This window comes from Rhineura floridana, chromosome 9 (assembly GCF_030035675.1).
Source record: "Rhineura floridana isolate rRhiFlo1 chromosome 9, rRhiFlo1.hap2, whole genome shotgun sequence".
Lineage (NCBI taxonomy): Eukaryota > Metazoa > Chordata > Lepidosauria > Squamata > Rhineuridae > Rhineura > Rhineura floridana.
Window position 1 is genome coordinate 105,993,000 of NC_084488.1, and position 19,245 is coordinate 106,012,244.

At 41.7% G+C, this 19,245-nt stretch overlaps 2 protein-coding genes across 9 annotated transcripts in view; one reads left to right on the forward strand and one right to left on the reverse strand.

Moving 5' to 3' along the window:
- Positions 1 to 7,542, forward strand: part of LOC133363741 (broad substrate specificity ATP-binding cassette transporter ABCG2-like) — a 71,097-nt gene extending 63,555 nt beyond the window's left edge. For 6 of the 7 annotated variants that reach the window (XM_061583062.1, XM_061583066.1, XM_061583063.1 and 3 more), the window contains 3 exons: positions 217 to 306; positions 4,874 to 4,968; positions 6,415 to 7,542. In XM_061583062.1, coding sequence (XP_061439046.1) covers positions 217 to 306; positions 4,874 to 4,968; positions 6,415 to 6,562 — 333 coding nt within the window. In that variant the 3' untranslated portion in view covers positions 6,563 to 7,542. The remainder of the gene's footprint in view (positions 1 to 216; positions 307 to 4,873; positions 4,969 to 6,414) is intronic. The other variant, XM_061583064.1, reaches the window with a different exon arrangement.
- PKD2 (polycystin 2, transient receptor potential cation channel) overlaps positions 7,345 to 19,245 on the reverse strand; it is a 31,710-nt gene continuing 19,809 nt past the window's right edge. Inside the window, exons 9-15 of one of the 2 annotated variants that reach the window (XM_061583060.1) lie at positions 18,963 to 19,083; positions 16,591 to 16,689; positions 15,752 to 15,873; positions 15,218 to 15,335; positions 14,598 to 14,758; positions 11,616 to 11,763; positions 7,345 to 11,377 (exon numbers count right to left, since the gene is read on the reverse strand). In XM_061583060.1, coding sequence (XP_061439044.1) covers positions 11,138 to 11,377; positions 11,616 to 11,763; positions 14,598 to 14,758; positions 15,218 to 15,335; positions 15,752 to 15,873; positions 16,591 to 16,689; positions 18,963 to 19,083 — 1,009 coding nt within the window. In that variant the 3' untranslated portion in view covers positions 7,345 to 11,137. Of the gene's footprint in view, positions 11,378 to 11,615; positions 11,764 to 14,597; positions 14,762 to 15,217; positions 15,336 to 15,751; positions 15,874 to 16,590; positions 16,690 to 18,962; positions 19,084 to 19,245 lie in introns of both variants that reach the window. The other variant, XM_061583059.1, reaches the window with a different exon arrangement.

Genomic DNA, 19,245 nt, shown 5'->3' on the forward strand with positions numbered 1-19,245 from the left:
TCCATGGGGGTAAATGTTTGGGAGCCACTGCTGTAGAGTAAATATACTTGGGTGATCCCACTTCCCTGTGCCCTTCCCCACCTACATGCATTGTTCCATGCTTGGGATTCTCTCTCATTGGCCCTCCAGCAGATGACTGTAAAATTCTTTAAGAGCCCTGAATGAAATTTTCTGTAACAGTTCTACTTTCCCCTGTCTTTTTAAAATTATCTGCAGGTTTTCTCTGGCTTGTTGGTAAATCTAACAACCATTTCACCTTGGTTGCTGTGGCTCAAGTACTTCAGTATCCCTCGCTATGGCCTGAATGTAAGTCTTAAGGTTTTTCCTTTCTTTCTTTAGAAATAGGTCTGAAAGTAGTAAGTTTAGAACTCACCACCAAACATGCCTCTGGCTGCAAGTTCATATAACTGGCCAGTGAATGCTGTCTTCTTTATCAATGTTTATTTTATTTAACAGGATTTATATACTGCTCACTCATAAAAGACTCTGCTGGATGAGGCCAGTGGCCCATCTAGTCCAGCATCCTGTCCTCACAGTGGCCAACCAGATGATCATGGGAAGCCTGCAAGCATGGCCTGAGTGCAAGAGCACTCTCCCCTCCTGAGGTTTCCAGCAACTGGTATTCGGTAGCATACAGCCTCCAGCTATTGAGGCAGAGCATAGACATTATGGCTAGTAGCCATCATCAAAACCTTGAAGCGGTTTATATACAACATAATATGATAGGATCTCTAAACCAGATATGCGTGTGTTTAATAAAAAAAAAGTGCTTGTCTGTTAGCCTTTAAAAGAGGGGTAGGCAGGTTTTAAAAAATAAAATTGAGGGCTAAATTACATATTACATTCGCTTAAGTAGTGGTGCCTTTAAATGCAGTTTTTTAAAAAAACAAATTGTCAGCACAGGGGCCTGATTCAGATTGGGACCCTAGCATGCGGGCTTTAGCAATGATGGCGTTGTTGTACCTTGAGGGAAGTCTCCTCTTGGACAAATATTAGAGTCCCTTGCAGTTTTATCAACCAAGTGTCTGAATGATGGCTCTGTATACCTGGTTTTGTGTGGGGCTGCCTCTGTTCTGTCTCATTTCATACATGACTAGTGCTCCTCTTTTCATATAGTGCTCCTTTTTTCATGATAGAGGCGCAGGCCTGCCCCTTTTCTGATTTACAACATTGCAGAACCTGGACACTGATGACTAACTGTACAAATTGGGCACCCACACAATCTCCCCCCCCTTTTTCTGAGGGGGGAGAGTGATTAATGTGAATTGGACACCCCACATGATCAGGAATGAGCAGAGTGCCTGCCTATTCATGAGGTCTTTGTGTGATGGAGGAAAGAGATGCATCAGGTAATGTGCGAGTCAGGAATCTCTCTTTAATATGATCTTTTAACATTTATACAGTTGGAATTGACATCTGGAGAAAGCATCGTCACTGTTCACAGGTTGCCAGAGATAACTGCACAGTGTCACATGTTCCTGTGACTTAGGGCTTACCCACATGGGAGCATTCCTTCATAGCAAATACACAAGCTTTTACCATTGTAATAGATTTGCAAGATCCACACTTTGTGCTCAATGGTAGCTTCAAGTCCATTGTTTTCTATACACACAAGTAGGCTTTCCTCTGGGAAGGATTTGTGTTGCTGTTTCCTTGTGGCCTCACCCTCTAATTTTACATTTTTGCTCCCTCTGGTTGCTCAGTTACTGGGCATGTGCAAATATTTTTGACCTGAGCAGTATTTCCACTCCCTCCTGCCCCCCCCCGCTTCCTAAAGTTTGGCGGTTGAAAACAAGTGGGGTCATCTGCCCCCCCTTCTCTGCTGCCTCTTGCTTTTTCAGAATTAATTTTTCCCCACTGGAAAAACAAATCAACATAGTATCGATTAAAAAATGAATAGAATACCAATATTGATATTTTCTGAAAATATCTGTACTGTACCAATATTGATATTTTCTGAATATATCAATATTGGTATTTTCCTGAAAATATTGATATTGATATTTTTGAGGCAACTTTTTTTTAAAAAATCCACTTTAGATTTTTTAGGAAACAAAAGGAGTGAAGAAAGTTTTCTCGGGGAGAAAGGAAAGAAGGGAGGGCTGCAGCAAACTGTGAAGTGGGGAGGACTGAGCAGTCAGAAGTTGCTAGATAAACCTCTGGAAACAAAATGGAATTCATGGGAGAGTTAGTGGGCGGAGAAAGGAGAACAGCTGAAAGTGACGCTTCACCAGCCCACTAAAAAGCTTCAAAGCAAACTGTCTGCAAAGAAATGTGGAGCAGAGTGGAGCCGTATTGTTCTAACCTTTTCGTATTAACAGCGGATTGGGTTGGTATGGATTTACAGGGGGAAAACTGCATGATAGCTTCTGTTTGCCAGTAACGTCATGTGAACCATGCAAATTAAAAGGGGATGCAAGTAGCATCAGACACACACTAAACCACTGTGTAGATGAGCCCTAAAAGTAGTTTCTGCCTATATTGTGGAACTATTTTCTTACACCATAATTCCTTTATATTTCCAATTAATCTACAATCATGAGCAGCTTTCAAAATTCTTCAAATTTTCTTCAAATTCCTTCATATTTTCTTCAAAATTCTTCAAATTTTCAAAAATTCAAGATTTTCAGTGCTGACCAAGACATTTTGTTGAGTCCAAATTACATATCTCCTGCTAGGGACAACACTTTTAAAATCTTGTGCACCATTCAGACACCAATTATGCCTTCATCTATCTTCCACTCATTGTGCTGCCTGTCACAGGTTGCTTTATCTAGCTGCCTGACACTGTTGTTTGGAGGGTGGGAATGCTATCAACCTGTCTGCCAAGGAATCCTGCACATCTGCTGTGGAACCTTTGCACATTGCAGAGGACTCTCAGAAGTTCTACAGTGTCCACTTGGTCATACAAGCTGCTGGCCAGGCTTATAGGGCCTCGCTGCTCTTGCATGTAAGCCAACAGTGTGTCCTATAACATATTTTCAGGAGTAAGTGTGGGATATAAATTCAATAAATAATAATAATACCCAATTTTGTGCAATGCAAACTTTAAAGTGGTGGGGAAACTCTCTCATGGCAGCTTGTCTGCAATTTTTTCCACTGAGAATTCTTGGAAAAGCTTCTAAGAAAGTTCAGGACTTCTCAGTTCGAAAAATCATAAAGTAGTCCTTGTTATCTAACACTAACACTCAGTGGTTTATGCTGTGAACTGCAAAGTGGTGCATTAATTGTGTCCTATGTATTGGTCTGCAAAGTGGTGCATTAATTGTGTCCTATGTATTGGTGGTTCACATTACTAGAATCAAATATTTTTTCCAAAGGTCCAGGCCAGTTGTTTTTTTGCATCAGGGCTGTAAATTAAGAGTACCTAGGGCTGTTACACTGTTGGTGGTGGTAGTGGTGATGTTAAAAATGTAACTATAACATACCTGTCAGGCACCAAAGTTGGCTGAGGGAATATCCATGTGCGTATAAAACGTTAAGTCAAACAGGATTTTCTCTTCCAAAGGTGATGGACTTTCACTATGCTTGAATTGGAAGATGAATTATACAACATTTTCCAGTTGTATTCTTAAACCAGGGATCACCAAACCATTGCCCGTGGGCTCCATGGCGCCTGCAAAAGCCTTCCATGGTGCCTCTGACAGGTAGCCTAGAATCTTACTTTAAAAAAAAAAGTAAGTCTCTAGCACTCCTAGAAAGTAAGTTATGTAGCAAAATGTGCAGGTACCCTTCTAAGCAATTTATGTGACATGAGGCAGCCTGGCTGCTCCTGATTGCTAGTGTTATTAGCCAATGAGTGAAGTCAGAGCTATGATCGATAAATGGGTTGTTTGGACACACCAGGACATAGTACTTCCTGGGGTCCTAAAGAGCTGATCTTTCCTCCTCCCTTTTAGTGCACTTTTCTTGCTTGTGTCTTTTTTTTCCTGGACCTTGGAATCTCCATAGTTTGCCTTTCCTTTTCACCTAGCAACCAGGATGCATCTTTCCTGTGCGCAGTTCACCTGAGATCAGATAGTGCCTATAAGTTATTTTCTGCAAATACTACTACATAACAAGTGTGGGTGAATGTTAAAGAATCTCTCTCCCCCCCAAAGGCAAATGTGAAAACTTTACAAAAGAGGCTAAGGCATGTCAGGATTCAATAAGAATTCAGTGTAGAGTTAACAGGGTACAGTGGTATACATGTCTACTCAGAAGTATGTCTCTTTGTGTTTATGGGGCTTGCTTCCAGCTAGGTGAGTACAGGACAGCAGCCTGGGCTTTGCTTTAGGGTTGGCACTGAGGAAGAAGTATTCTTGTGCCTTTAATAGTGGTATGGCAGACAGAAATTCAACAAGTCAAGCCTTTTCTAGTATGGAAACACAATTATGGGGAAAGCTGCACCATGACTGCTTTCTAATTTTGTGTTATTCCATGTTCCCATGGCAGCCATTTTGTGACTAGTTCCCCCAGCACTATCTCAAAATTTGAAATGTACTCTTTTGTCCAAAAAAGTTGGCGACCCGTCTAAAACTCTTGCTCTTGGTATCTGTCTTGTGGCAAAATAAGTACTTGATAGCCACCAAGGCTGCTCAGACATTGGTTTTTCTCTCCCCCCAGCTACATGGCGAGACTGAAAACAATACTTAAGTTAGTGCAGTTCCTCCACTTGCCCTTAATGTGGACAGCCAAACAGAAATCCCAGTTGTGATTGTGGATCTCCTCTAATCCTAGAGACTGATAATAAAATAAAATGTGTTTGTATTGTTTACAAAACTGCAATGTTCATGTCATTTTGCCCTTTCCCATAGGTATGACAAAATTGAAACCTTTTTCTCAGATAATACCTGCAGATATAATCAAGTAATTAAGTTGTTTTCCTTCAAAGGCTTTGCAAATCAATGAATTTATTGGGCTCAAGTTTTGCAAGGAAGACACTAGAGAGGTCAACATAACATGCATCGCCCCTAGTCCATTTAGAATGTAAGTACTTATACTGTAAACTGTTGCACTATGTAGTAAGCTAAAAAGAAAATACCTGAGTTTATTTAACTTATTTAGCTGTTCTTTGTGGCTGATCTCTTGCCCCTTCATTAACATTTTCCTATGTGCGTTGATATAAAGGTAATTACAATGATCACTTGTGACCAGTGATAAAACTGTGTCTTACCTGTGGTTATGACTGTGTGGCTTTTTACAAAAACAAGAACTTAAGAAGAGGCTGCTGGATTAGGCCAATGGCCTATCTAGTCCAGCATCCTGTTCTCACAGTGGCCAACCAGATACCTGTGGAAAGCTTGCAAGTAGGACCTGAGCGCAACAGCACTCTCCCCTCCTGCAGAAACTGGTATTCAGAAGCATATAGCCTCTGACAGTGGAAGCACAACATAGTGACCAGGATCAGCAGCTAAACAGAGGATAAGCATATCCTCCCCACCCGCCCCATTCCATTTCTGGTACTCCTGAATGAGAGTCCGTATTTTGCCCTTTACAGAAAGTGACAAATACCAACAAGGCAATTGCTCTCTTGCACCCCCTCCAACTTCATAAACCTTTTTTAAAAAATGTATTTTATTCTTTGAAGACTGTGCTCCTTTCTCCAGTGGTGGTGTACACATTACTATGCCTTTTTACAAAACACCACCTCCTAGTTGTGTTCTTCCCCCAGTCCACCTCCAATTACAGGAGAGCACAATACTAGCAGTGAGCTGAAATACAGCAACTATAGTGCCAAGAATGAAGTGGGTTTATAAACTGGGTTGCATACAGTTCTGTCCCTCTGCTCACAGAAGGCTCTTCGATCCAGTGGAGGCTTGTGAACTTGTTGCTGCTTCCCTCTGCAGCCACCTCAGTTATGAATGTAAGGAGAGCCCTGCTGGATCAGGCCAATGACCCATCTAGTCCAGCATCATGTTCTTACATTGGCCAACCAGATGCCTTTAGGAAGCCTGCAAGCAGGACCCAAGCACAACAGCACTTTCCCCTGCTGCGGTTTCCAGCAACTGGTAACCAGGTAGAGGGACCCTTTGGAACAGCACGGCAGAGTTGGTGCAAGGAGCTGCAGGAGAAAGGAATTTAGCAGAAATTGCCTCTGTTCCCTTTCCATCCATGGAAATAGCCTTCTGTGAACAGAAAGGGCACAGCTGGATACAACCCATTATCTATAAAAGACCAAAGGTGAAGGGTGATGTGGCCACAGTTATGGTCCTAGCAGTGGAGTGGGGTGAAGAGGAAGGCTAGTCTTATCCTTTGCACTAGTTTTAGGGTAGAGCAGGGAGGGGTGGGGGCAGTGTCTTCCATATATTCCATCTTTAATTGTTATTCATTTGACTTCTAAGGAACAAAGAGCAAAACAAGAAAAAAAAGGTAAAATTGGGGATGGTACATTTCTAGTAAAATGTTGACTAACTTTTAACCTGTGTTTGCTAGATGCACTGGAGAACAATATCTGAAGATTCAAGGCATCAACTTCACTTTTTGGGGCATGCTCAAGAATTACGTGGCACTTACATGCATGACAATCATTTTCCTCACAATTGCATACCTGAAATTGAGATTTCTAAAAAAATATACTTAAGTGAGTAGAGCAAACACCCCTACTCAACACTACCTTGGACTTTTATGGTAGGCATGTAATGTGTGTAAATTATACAGCCGATTGATCCATGATCATTTCTCTCTCTTTTTTAATTGCAGTGTGTTTTCCTCAAAGCTACTATATTCAAGCCAAGGACCAAACTAGACATTACATTGTTCACATCTTTAGCCCTCAATTGGTTATTTTTTTTAAAAAGCCAGCACTAGGGGGAGTTTGAGCCAAACTAGGCCTGTGGCATGGGGCTATAACCTGTTGCCCCACTACAGTCCCAACTGAAATAGGTTTCCCTCATGCCTGCCATTTGCAATGGGAGTAAAATGATCGGTTATGTCAATTGGAACTTTCCTCCGATTAGTGAATACTGAGGGCTCTGACTGGGACCACAGGTATGACAAAGCCCCCTCCTCAATGGTCCTTATCTGGCTTGTGCCCTCCCTCACCAGTGCCAGCTACATATAACAATAAATAAATTGTCTACAATGTCAGGTCTCATTTGCACTTGTCCTTCCAAACAAGGACCACAGCTTGAGGTGGTCAATGTGACTCAGTCATATGATGTGAGACCAGAGGTGGGAGCTCACATGGCGGGATATAGTTTTAATTTGTTATGTAGAAAAACATTTGCTTTAGTTCAAGATCCATGAATTAAGTTGAACTTCAAAAACAGGGTCAAGAAACTATCTGTTCTCACATCCCACAAAAGGCCTGTGGCCCTAAATTGAAGCAAAGCCCATTTCCCTATGTCCAATACTACATACAAACTACTGTAAACCATACAAAATCTTTATTAGATGAGGAGGTGATTACTATTAACCCAATACATCATTGATCACTATGGAAGACTTGTATAATTAATTAACAGCTTTCTAAAACATCTTTGCTATGATGCATTATCTTAAAAACTGGGTGGTAATTCAAAAACATACACCTTTACATTGTGAAAAATAAAAAGGATACAAAAACAGGTATCTTAGCTGTCATACATTAATTGTATGTACATTGTCAATACACATGGACAACCCATGAAATCTTATAGCACTTCAAGATGAAGTTTGTTATTAAGTAACAACATGTTACAAGCAATACATAAACATGATTATGATGCAAACATTTTGGTCTTTATATTGTATTAACATGCTGCAAATGAAAGAGAATGCTTGTGCTGGCTGTCAATACAACTAGGAACACAAGCACATCAAGGCATGTCGCAATGGCAGTTTCCCACTCTGCAGCTTGGCAGCAAGAACATGGAAGGCAAAAAACTTCTCTCCGATACCCTCAGCACCGTGGGAAATTTTATTAGATTTACATCCTGCCCTTCCTCCCAGTAGGAGCCATTATGTTGATCCTTGTCTGCCATGTCGAGCAGAACCAGCGTGGACTGAAGCACCCTATTCAACACATCTAGTCCCTAGGAATAGAACCAACCGAATGTGTCCCTAAAAGTCATACTCTCACACATGTTGGTTTTTTTGGAAAGTAACCGCATAAAATCTTTCAGAAATCTCAAGTATTCTGATTTGCTCCCTTTCAAGTGCTCTTACTACATCACCACCCAACTTTTCCAGTTTTTGCTTCATGTCTAATATGAGCCACAACACAAACCAACCACAATCAGTGCCTAAGAATACAAACTATTCAGGAAAGTCACTGTTCTCTTTGGTAAATCCCCACTAGTGCAATACCTTTATTAGGCCAACCAAAATGTTACAGAATAGTGTGCAAGCTTTCAAGTTCTCCAGAACTCTTAACCAGGCTAGATGGTAAACACCAGGGAGAAGGGAAGAAGAGAGAGAAAAAGTTGGCTGGTGGTAAAGCTGCATCTGGCAATATTACTAACTGGCCAACATGGCTACTGTCCTTTTGTTGTTTTCTTTACTAGACAATTTCATTGTTGGGTGAAGCAGATTGAATGTTCTGCTTGTTAGGGCTTTTTTACTGAAACAACCTTCACAATCTTTGAGAAATATTTGACCAGAATCCCTCTGCTCTTTTGCTTTCTCCTGTGAATACTACACTCTGGAATCTATTTCTTTTGAAACTCTTTAATTTCACAGGATGATACGGCAGTGGCATTTTCATAGCCTTCTTTCGCTACAGGACAGTTTCCATTATCCACCGTGATAGAAGGCAGGACCAGGTATCTCCTCAGAATTCTATTTGGTCCCCAATTGCTCAAGATGTAGGACTCAAGGTTGGTGGGAACATAAAAAAGGCTGATATTAAAACTGCTATGGAGATATTAGTCAAAAAATGTAAGCTGTGTCCGACATTCCCTCCAAAGACCTGAGGGTAGCATACATGAGAATGATCCATTTTATCCTCATAACAATAAGGTGAGGCAGGTCATTGTAGGTTTCACAGCTTAGGCAGGGATCTGAACCCAAGATCTTCCTGGGCCAAGTCTAGCACTCCAGACACTCCATCAAACTGCCTCTTATCAAATATGTATGCACCACCCGTGAGCCCCAGTCAGCATGGCCAATGGTCCTGGAGGGCACAACGGTGGATATTCCTACCTTAAGGTTAAAACTTTTCATGCCTCCTTAACCACAATAAAGGCTGCAGCCTAAATTCCACTGAACTCAATGACACTCATTTTTGAATAAACGGGCACAGGATTGGACTCTCTTACAAAACATTTCAGGAAAAAGAAAACCCTAAGTCCCTCTTATGGTCCCTTTAATTATCAACTAACAAAAGAGGAGAGCACATTACCACTACTATTGCACAGAAAGGAGAGGGTTGACAGTCTGGCATCTACAGAAGCTGCTTCCACACTGGGATTTCATTGGAAATCATACTTCTTAACTTACTTTTTACAGGTCATCTGCATGATGTCATGAGCACAACATCCTCCTCCCATGTTTTCCTCCTGCAGCTTCTGGGCAATTTCCTCAGATGTAGGTGACCCATCATGTAGCTATTCAGTATCTTTGTTTTGGTGGGTTATGGCCTGCATAGATTCCTCCAGCTATTTCCTTCTCTATGGTTATCCCTCCTCTCTAGGAATCAACCTTTATCATTTTAACCTTACCCTTTCCAAGTTACATTGCCCTTATATCAGTTTCTTTCCCCATCCCCAAATTGCAGACATGAGATGCAGGGGCAATTACATTATTAGTGGTAATCCTGGAGGGGGCAGGGTGTAGTTAACTCTTTCATCCTCATGCAATGGTCCTGATGACTCCTCCCCCCCCCAATATTTGGGGTTGGGGAAATGAGCACTGCCCATCTGGCTACAGGAATGCCATTTGGATTCTAGATGTCTGGAAACAGTGTTGCTATGCTGCTTATAGCTTGAAGCAGAACAGCAGTAATTGGGTGCTGTAAAATCACCCACATCTGGAAACACACTGTGTGGAAAAAAACAGAGAGGAGTTGCCCTTGTCTCACCCTTTGAGAGCTACTGCTTGCTTGAATAACCAGAAATTCCTGTGCCCTTCCTCTTTAAAAAAAGAAGGAAAAAAGCATGTTTCTCCCCCAACATTATTCTGGACATTGTGCGATTGACTTTCATTTACCTCTGTAATGAATAATGGATACAGAGGTTACTTTTTTTGGCAAGAGGTTAAGATAAATTAATACAATACCCTTTTCTCTTGAAAACAGAGATGACAACTATTTATCCTTTGATTTCGACGCTTTCTTTAAAAGACTAAGAGTATACAGGATTTCCAGAATCCTGTCCTCTTTAAGAATACATAGATAAGATTCACAATAAAACTGGAAAACTTACATTTTATACTTTTTGTAGCAAACTAAATCTTGATAATTTAGTATTTTTTTCTCTAGAGGACTAACTACATATTTGAAAGAAGGAAGCACAGGGTCCAGGGAAAGAAAGCCTCAATGTATCATATGTGGCATTTACATGCAACCATGTAAAACAATGACTAACCGTTCAATCCCATGCATGTTTACTTGGAAGTAAATTCCATTGTGTTCAGTTGTGCTGACTCTCAGGTAAGCGTGTACAGGATTGCAGCCTTAGTCAGTGAGCTGACGATGAACTTTTACTAGCTTTCTCATTTCTTCTATGAAGCAGAAAAATTTGTGCCATTTCAGTAGACTTGGTAAGTGGGTGGAATGCAGTCCAAAAGCTGTGTCCATCATTTTCAAGGGCTCTTGTGCTAGCAGACAGGTGAGTTTTAATGTCGCATGACAGAAGAATCCAACGTAACAGTTGCACTAGTGGAAATTCATTGCAGAACAAATTGGGCAATCTATTGTGCAATGAAGTTACCAGCAACTTGCTTATACATTCTCTTGCACAACAACATTCTCCTGGTGCAAAATATTTCATTAGTGCAATAAGTATACCAATAAGTGATTTACCTTATTGCTACATTGGACACAACCCCAAGTTTTTGTTTAAAAAATTGCTTCTTGAGTAGGGACATAATAGTCTCCTTATTTTTGTAAAAAAGCAACAGCTAGGCTATTTCTCTTCTTGCTGAATCTACCTCCTCATGTCTCACAGTTTTCTGTCATTTAGCCAAATCACTAATTTCAGGAAATGCTCATAATTTTGTAGGCAAAAGAAAAAAGTGACTAGACATGGACATTGTTCCCACCATTTCCACCTCCTCCCCCATCAATGCCTTCAGTGGACTGCGAGGAAGAAGGGCGGGAACTCCTAGCCCGCAACTGGCCATTGAGCCCCACTGGAGTTCCCAATCTGTGGCTCACTTGGGATGCTGTGTCATCCGATTCCCAGCGTTCCAGTTCTTCTCGTACGAGTCTCTCCATCTGATCCCTGTGGATTTCGTTATCACGGCCCAACCTTTCATCCTAGGTACAAATATCATAGTGTCTCATCATAAGAAGATTGCCAGAAACTTCACTGCAGTGAAGTGTGTATGCATTCTTAAATTAGGAAGAAATCACCTGCATTAAATGATGAAATATTTTTCAGACGGCTACTAGAAGTATTCCGTTGTCTTAAGAAAAGAGAAATAGCATGAAAGCAGCAAATTTGCAAGCTACATTGCACTGATCTTTTGCCTTTTTCCAGCACACACAAGTTTACCTCTGTGACTCCATCAAGGAGCCTCCCCAGCACTTCTTTCCTTTTCAGTTTTGCTCTCTCCATGGCTTCCAGCTTCACAATGACAGCATCAATCTTAGAAACAATGCTCCCTATGGAATGCTCCATGCGATCCACTCGCCGCACCAACCTAGAAACAAACACTATTTAATATGGTTGTTATTTAAACAATGCGTTTTTTATTTTGGCTATAGATTTAATGATGACACAAGTCATGCACTACTTTTTAGGAAAATGCCCCTCCGTCCCAGCCCAGTGGCCTATTATCACGTCAGTCCCTAGTATCTTAGTTAAAACGTAATATAAGGACTGAGAAAAACTCCGAGGAGCTGCAGCCAGCCAAGGTAGGCATTACTGAAAGCAGCTTCCTATGTGAGGAGAGCTACTGTAGCGTCTGAATCAGGAAAGGCCCCAGTTTGAATCTCACATTTGACATGGATCGTTGAGGTGGCCTTGGGAATGTCCCTTCCAAGGAGCCTCCCATCTGCAATAATAAGTCTACCTTACAGGGCTTTCCCAAGGATTTGAAAGAGATGTTCCTGGATAAATAAATTGCAAACAAACACATCTACTACGTATAAGTCACCCACAGCTATCTAGTTTTGGAGGAACACTGCACACAATACTCTGTACTGCATAACTATATGAACCACAGCTTCTTTGCATGTCCCCTGCTTTCTGGGGCACACAAGGGATGCCACTTCAAACCTGGCTGTGAGCTAGTTCTAAGGCTGAACCTAGTATAGGCTTAATTTGTTTCTTTAGATGAAAGCAGAGGAATGGCAGCTTGCAATGCTATTTGGACCCTCAGAAACAGATAATTCCTTCATATCTGGACATTTCAGAAGATGTCTGAGACTAACAACCAATGATTGTAGAAGTGCTTTCACCCCGAACAGCAACAGGAGCAACCCACTGTCTCCAGCCCAGGAAGCTTTCAGAGTAACACTCAGCATGATGGCTAGACAACAGAATCAACAGCCATCTCATCTATTTGTTGCCTGCTCACTTATCTGCACCCCTCTGCAATGTTTTGCAACACACAACACACAACAGGAAGACATCAAGATAAGAGAGGGTTCAGGATACCCAATGTTTAAGTTTCTTCTAGCAGGATGACAGCATACATGTATAGTTGCACTGTTCTCCAGAAATAATACTCCCACATTCTTTTGCTGGCTTAATCACAATACGTCTCATTGTTATTACCCATTTATATTATTTCCCATTCTGTATTCAACTGGAACAGCAGCAATTTTGCTTGAATTATTCTCAGCTAGAATTCTTTCAAAATAATGTGCTGACACTGAAGTTTCCAGAGGCACATACAGAGTAAGCCAAAATGCATAAATCAGAGATGGGAAGAAGGTAGACTGGGATCTACCAATTTCTGATGGACCACCAAATAACTGCTGGTTGCTAAGGCTCTTGCAAAAAACTGCCAGATCACCAAGTCTTGGTATGATTCTGCTATGCACTTCTTAGGTTCTTAACAAAAAAAAAGTGCCTCATCTTGAGTTTGGCTTTGTAGATTTAACCTGCATTAATGAACATGGGGATTCTAGTTTTAAAAATTAGCCCACACAAGACTGAAATCACCCCATCCCCATCTCCACTAAGAGGCAAGTATTAGCAGTTTGGGGTGAATCCCCATGTATGTATGTATGAAACAGAAGCCCTAAAGAGAATCTCCTCCCCCCTCCCAGAACACCATAAGAACTCACTGGCATGGAATGTTGAGTGACTCAGGAAAAAAAACAAAGGGGGGGGGAGAAGGACACAGAATGGAGAGGCTGGGGAAAAAAAGATGACAGAGACACATGGAGCTGAAAAAGGCAAAGAGAGACAATTTATACAGAGAAGCTATTTTAGAATGTCCCCAGGGTCACAAGTGAGAGCTGCCTATACTAATCAATTAACCAATAGAGACACTTCAATGTAGTTCGGACTGGGCATCAGTGGGTCCACTCTAGCCACCCTTCTTATACAGTATAAAACATTAAAAAAAACAAATGCAAATTCCAATTGTCCATAGTGCAGGTTAAAAAATCACTGTCCACATTGCAGATTGGAAGGGATTGTGACACTGAGAGAGTGGATTTTGACAGCCCTGTAGTATAGCTCACACTGGATTCTGTAGGTCAGGTTTACAACAACCCAGCGGTGTTGTTCGGCAGTATTAGATCTCTATTACAGGTCGGAGATTGAGAGGAAGCTAAGAAAATACAATAACCCAGAAATTTTATCCATTGTTTTTATCCTTGTTGCTGACTGGGCTGAGAAAACAGTATATAACCACCCTGCAGAGTGGTTTGCTGTCATACCCCTAACTGCTCATTGGAAGGAGCTGGGCTACAATGCAATGCCATCTGCTGTTAATATTGCAGGTCAGAGGTGGTCTGGATTCCTAGTCAAAAATCCCTCATACCTCTCAAGTTACACCAAAGGCCAGTCCACTTAACCTGCCCCCCCCATCACACCTCCTCCCAGGACAAATCAAGCACTCGGTTGCATCCAGAAGCCTCATGACCCATTGACCTGCATGCATGTAGGCTGCATATTTATATGTTGAAAACAAAACAAAATGCACATGAAGGAAGATCCAAGTGACAGCAACCTTCTCAGTCTCAGGTTCAGGTCTCACACACGCACCAGGGATGCATGCAACATTTTGTTGCATGGCCCTGCTTGTAAATGATGGAGAAGAGCCACAGCTCAGTATCTGCTGCGTATGCAGAAGGCCCCAGGTCCAATCCCTGGCTTCTTCAGGTAGGGCTGGGAGAGACCACCGTTTGAATCCCTAGAGTCTGCTGTCAGTCAGCACAGACAAAGCTGAGCTAGATGAACCCATGGCCTGACTCAGTATAAGGCAGCTTCCTCTGTTGCTCTGACATATATCAGAAGCAATATCCAGAACTGTGTTAGATGTTAGACATATCTAAGGAAGAAAGCCACAACACTAACACTTGAAACTCTTCATACGAAACTCCACTGGAGCTGCTGCCTCTCCTCCTGGAGCTGTGCCCACTGTCGTCATCGTCGTCCTCTTCAGAATCATCTAGGCTTCGTGGGAAGCTACGGCCACTCAATGGACGGCTCAGAGAACTTCGGTCTAGCTCTAAGTCCTCCTTGGTGAAAATAACAAAGGCTGTAAGGCTCTTAATTGCACGCACAGCATCAGAAATACATAAAGCTCTCTTTCCTCCCAACCTCGTTACAATCAGGGACCATGTTTGCAGTAAACGGAAATCAAAAACTCTGATTGAGTGATTATTTGAAGCAACTTCTGTAGCATTCTTCCATTTACTTTGTATCTTGCCATTTTTATCTGTATTCTGCAACTAACCAATCGAGGCCTCTCCTCTCCAAACATAGTAACACTGTTCCACTGCCTTGCACAGGCTTTGAATCTGCCCAAGCAATGAGCAGGCAGAATTCAGATAAAGCTGCCTCCCTAAAAACGAAAGTAGTAGCTCACATCTAATACCGTCCCTCCCCCATCCAACTTCCAATAGCAAATACAGATAAAAATAGTACTTACTCATTTCAAGAGGTCATTCAGTAGCATTTAAACTCCAACTCACCCTCTCTTTCTCCAAATCATCTCTCATTTGCTGGTGCTCCAACTCAGTCAATTCCTGATCCCCATCTTGGTCATACTTGGTAAAGATGGCTTCAATCTCAGCATCAGTGTGTCCCTTTCTAGAAATAAAATTAACATACCTCTGGATTTTAATCAAGGTGCTTTAAATGCTTCAACAAAAGGTTGCCAAAGGATACAGGGTAGGAGATGTTAAATATTATATATGAACACACACAAATCAGTGAATACAATTACATTATTGCTCTTTGCATCTGTGATGTGATTTACTATCCGTAATATGACCAAAATTGCCACTCCAAGAAAAAATATGCATTGAAAAAAAGAACAATCAAAATTTACTAATCTCACAACAAAAGACTGGTGAAATTAATGACTCGTTGATGCACTATGTAGAAAGCAAGCTCAGGATGTTCCAAAGTCTGCTCACGAACCCTGTTCTTGAACCAAGAGCCTGTTGGTGGAAAGTACATTTTTTAAAGTACATAGGCATGGAGAGGAGTATTATGAAACTTACCCTTTCAGGTCTTGTCGCAGTTCGTCAAAGTTTAATTTACCTCCGCTTTGTCGTAGACTCTCTGAAATGTCATCAACTGGTGTTTTTTTCAACTTTAATTTCACCATGGCTTTAGTGTAACCCTGAAACAAGACGTGCATTTGGTACATAATCAAGGCCAGAAAACTTAGAAGCATATGCTAGAATGGTGTGTGATTTCATGGATGCTTTCCTCTCACTTTCTCCTACTGCCACATCAGCTGACCGCCTGAGGTACATTTGTGTGGTAGAATGCTTTTCAGTGACCTGAGACCTGCACATTGCTGCCATCTCAACTGCTACTAAATATATCAATGACAGCCTTTTTCAGGCTGTTTACTCGCATGAAGACGATGATTTTCCAGGGTTCTAAAATGCAGGGGCAGCCTCCCCACTTCAGAAACCTGCCCCCCAACCCATGGAGGACTGTAAAAGAGAAAGCAATGCAGTGGAGGGGGCAGAGATTGTCAGTGCATCCCAGAGGTGGAAGCCCATGGCCTTCTAGATGATGGGCAACTTCCATCATCCCAGACCATTGGCTCTATCGGTTGGGGCGGATGGAAGCTGGGAGTCCAACAACAGGAGGGCCACAAGTTCCTCATCCCAGACATGCCTGGGGAGCTGGATTCAGGTCCGTTCTTAAAAACCCAGTTGAAGCTGCATGTTTTTGTATGATTAATAAAAGGATAAAACGTAACTAATTTTCATAATATGGATCAGGAATTAGTAAACTAAATTTGCTAACCATTCTGAAAGGACTCTGTGTTCCTTGCTTGTGACATTAGGCGGAGGTGGCACAAATATCTGTAACAGGTTTTTACCTTTCTTATAAGATCTGACAGTTCCATTTCAGACTTCTGCTGTGCCATATCCGATTTGACTTCTGAGTACGTATCATTGATGATGGCCAAAAACATGTTCTGTTTAAGACAAGCAGTTTCAATTGTAGCTTTAAAAAAGCAAAGCCTTTGGCTTCAGTAAGATATAATACAAAGAGGTGTGCCAAGATTCAGTTATGGAACTCTGAAGGAAAAAGACCACCCCCACCCCCAAGGATTGTCCAAGCCAGATGCAGGGGAGCCTGGAATACAGAGAGTAATTTGTACCATTTGTGCTAGCTGCTCTTTATCTGGTCCTCTCAAAAAGAGTAAAGATACCTCACAAGGATGTAGCAAATAAAACAGAGTCATAGGGTCAAAATGGCAGCCACACAGAGTTAATGCAAAAGAAAAAAACACAGGGCAGGCTTTGTGGTCACCCTCCCCCTTTCAGCTTCACCCACTACAGCAAGAGCAGCAGAAATAAAGTTCAACCTGCCTGGGCAGTTGTAACAAGCAGCTGAATTCAAGGTGCTGGTTTTGGTATACAAAGCCCTATATAGCTTGGGACCAGCATACCTGAAATACCATCTTACCCCTTATATACCCAGTAGATCACTGTGCTCTGCAGGTGAGGCCTCCTGCATATATCTTATCAGGAGGTCTGTTCCACACAACATAGGAAGTGGACCTTTAGTGTAGTGGCACCTACCCTTTGGAATTCCCTCTCTGTTATCTTTTTGGTGCTACTGAAGACCTTCCTCTTTCAACAAGCCTTTTAAGTAGAGACCCTATCCCAGTCTGCATCTGTGCTGGAATTGCTTTTTAATGTGTTTTCAAAGCTTTTTCTTTTTTTAAAAAGATGTTTTTAAAGTTGTTTTCTTCTAATATGCTTGTAAGGATGTTTTGTTTTAATGTGTTTTAAAGTTTGTTTTTATGATGGTTTAGAGTTCTTTTAGTGCTTTTGTTTGTGTCCTGGGCTCCTACTCGGAGGATTGATGGGATATAAGTCTAAATAATAATAATAATAATAATAATAATAATAATAATTTGCTTGCTTGCTTGTTTGTTTGTTTATTGCATTTGTATACCACCCCATAGCCAAAGCTCTCTGGGCAGTTTACAACAATTAAAAACATTAAAAACAAATATACACATTTAAAAACACATTTTAAAAAAGCAATTCAAAAACACATGCTAAAATGACTGGGAGAAGAGGAAAGTCTTGACCTGGCGCTGAAAAAATAACAGTGTTGGCGCCAGGCGCACCTCGTCACACACATCATCCCATAATTTGGGGGCCACCACTGAGAAGGCCCTCTCCCTTGCTGCCATCCTCCCAGCTTCCCTCCGAGTAGGCACCCGGAGCTGAGTGTAGTGTACGGGTGGGTTCGTGTCAGGAGAGGTGTTCCATCAGGTATTGTGGTCCTAAGCCGTGTAAGGTTTATAGGTTAAAACCAGCACCTTGAATCGAGCTCGGAAACATACAGGCAGTCTATGCAAGCGGGCCAGAATCGGTTTTATATGTTTGAACTGTCTGGTTCCTGTTACCAATCTGGCTGCTGCATTTTGCACAAGCTGCAGTTTCCAAACCGTCTTCAAAGGCAGCCCCAAGTACAGCGCATTGCAGGAATCTAACTTGGAGGTTACCAGAGCATGGCAAATGAAGCCAAGTTATCTATGTCCAGATAGGGGTGTAGCTGGGCCACCAACTGGAGTTGGTAGAAGGCACTCTGTGCCACCAAGGCTACCTGAGCCTCAAGTGACAGAGATGGTTCTAGGAGAACCTCCAAGCTACGAACCTGCTCCTTCAGGGGGAGTGCAACCCCATCCAGGACAGGTTGGACATCCACCATCCAGTCGTTAGAACCACCCACTAGCAGAATCTCAGTCTTGTTTGGATTATAATAATGCATATTCACAACTCATTTGTGTTTAAAACTGTTTAAAAATGTTTCTGAACTGATTTCAGTTGTGGGTTTGCTTGGAGAGTTTGGAAAGAATGAATGCCTCTTGACCCACCTCACTTGAAAAATACGAGGACATATACAATAGCAAGAGGTTGTCATCGCTGTAAAGTGGACGACAATGCAACAATGAAAAGCAGAGTGGACCTGCTCACACATTCCAGAAACTGATTAAGCTCATAACTGATTGGGGCTGGAGACTAGTGCCTGTACTGCCCCAGGGCCTATGCACAGACTTTCATATTGTCCTGCCAGTTAGCGAGCTGAACTCAGAAACTGCATACTGTAAGCCCCTCAAGTATTGTTTGTACTCAGCCACAGGAAAGAATAAATCAAAATTTAAAAAAATCAGTTTCATAAGTTAATGACAATCAAATAAAAATGTCTATGAATAAAATGTTTACATACCAAAAGAATGAAGAACATAAAGAACACAAATGTAGTGAAATAAACTGGTCCCAAAACTCTGTTAGCTTCTTCAATCTCTGTAAAATCAAAATCTCCCAACAGGATGCAGAACTGAGTAAAACTTTGGAGAAAACAAGGCAGTTTTAACCAAGAGCTGAGTTGGTGTCACAGAACTGAAATTTTATTTGCATTATTTCCCCCCCAACACACATGGCTCTGCACTTCATATTTTATCCAAGCACTATGTGGATTTAGAGTTTCTGATAAACTGATATGATTCTGA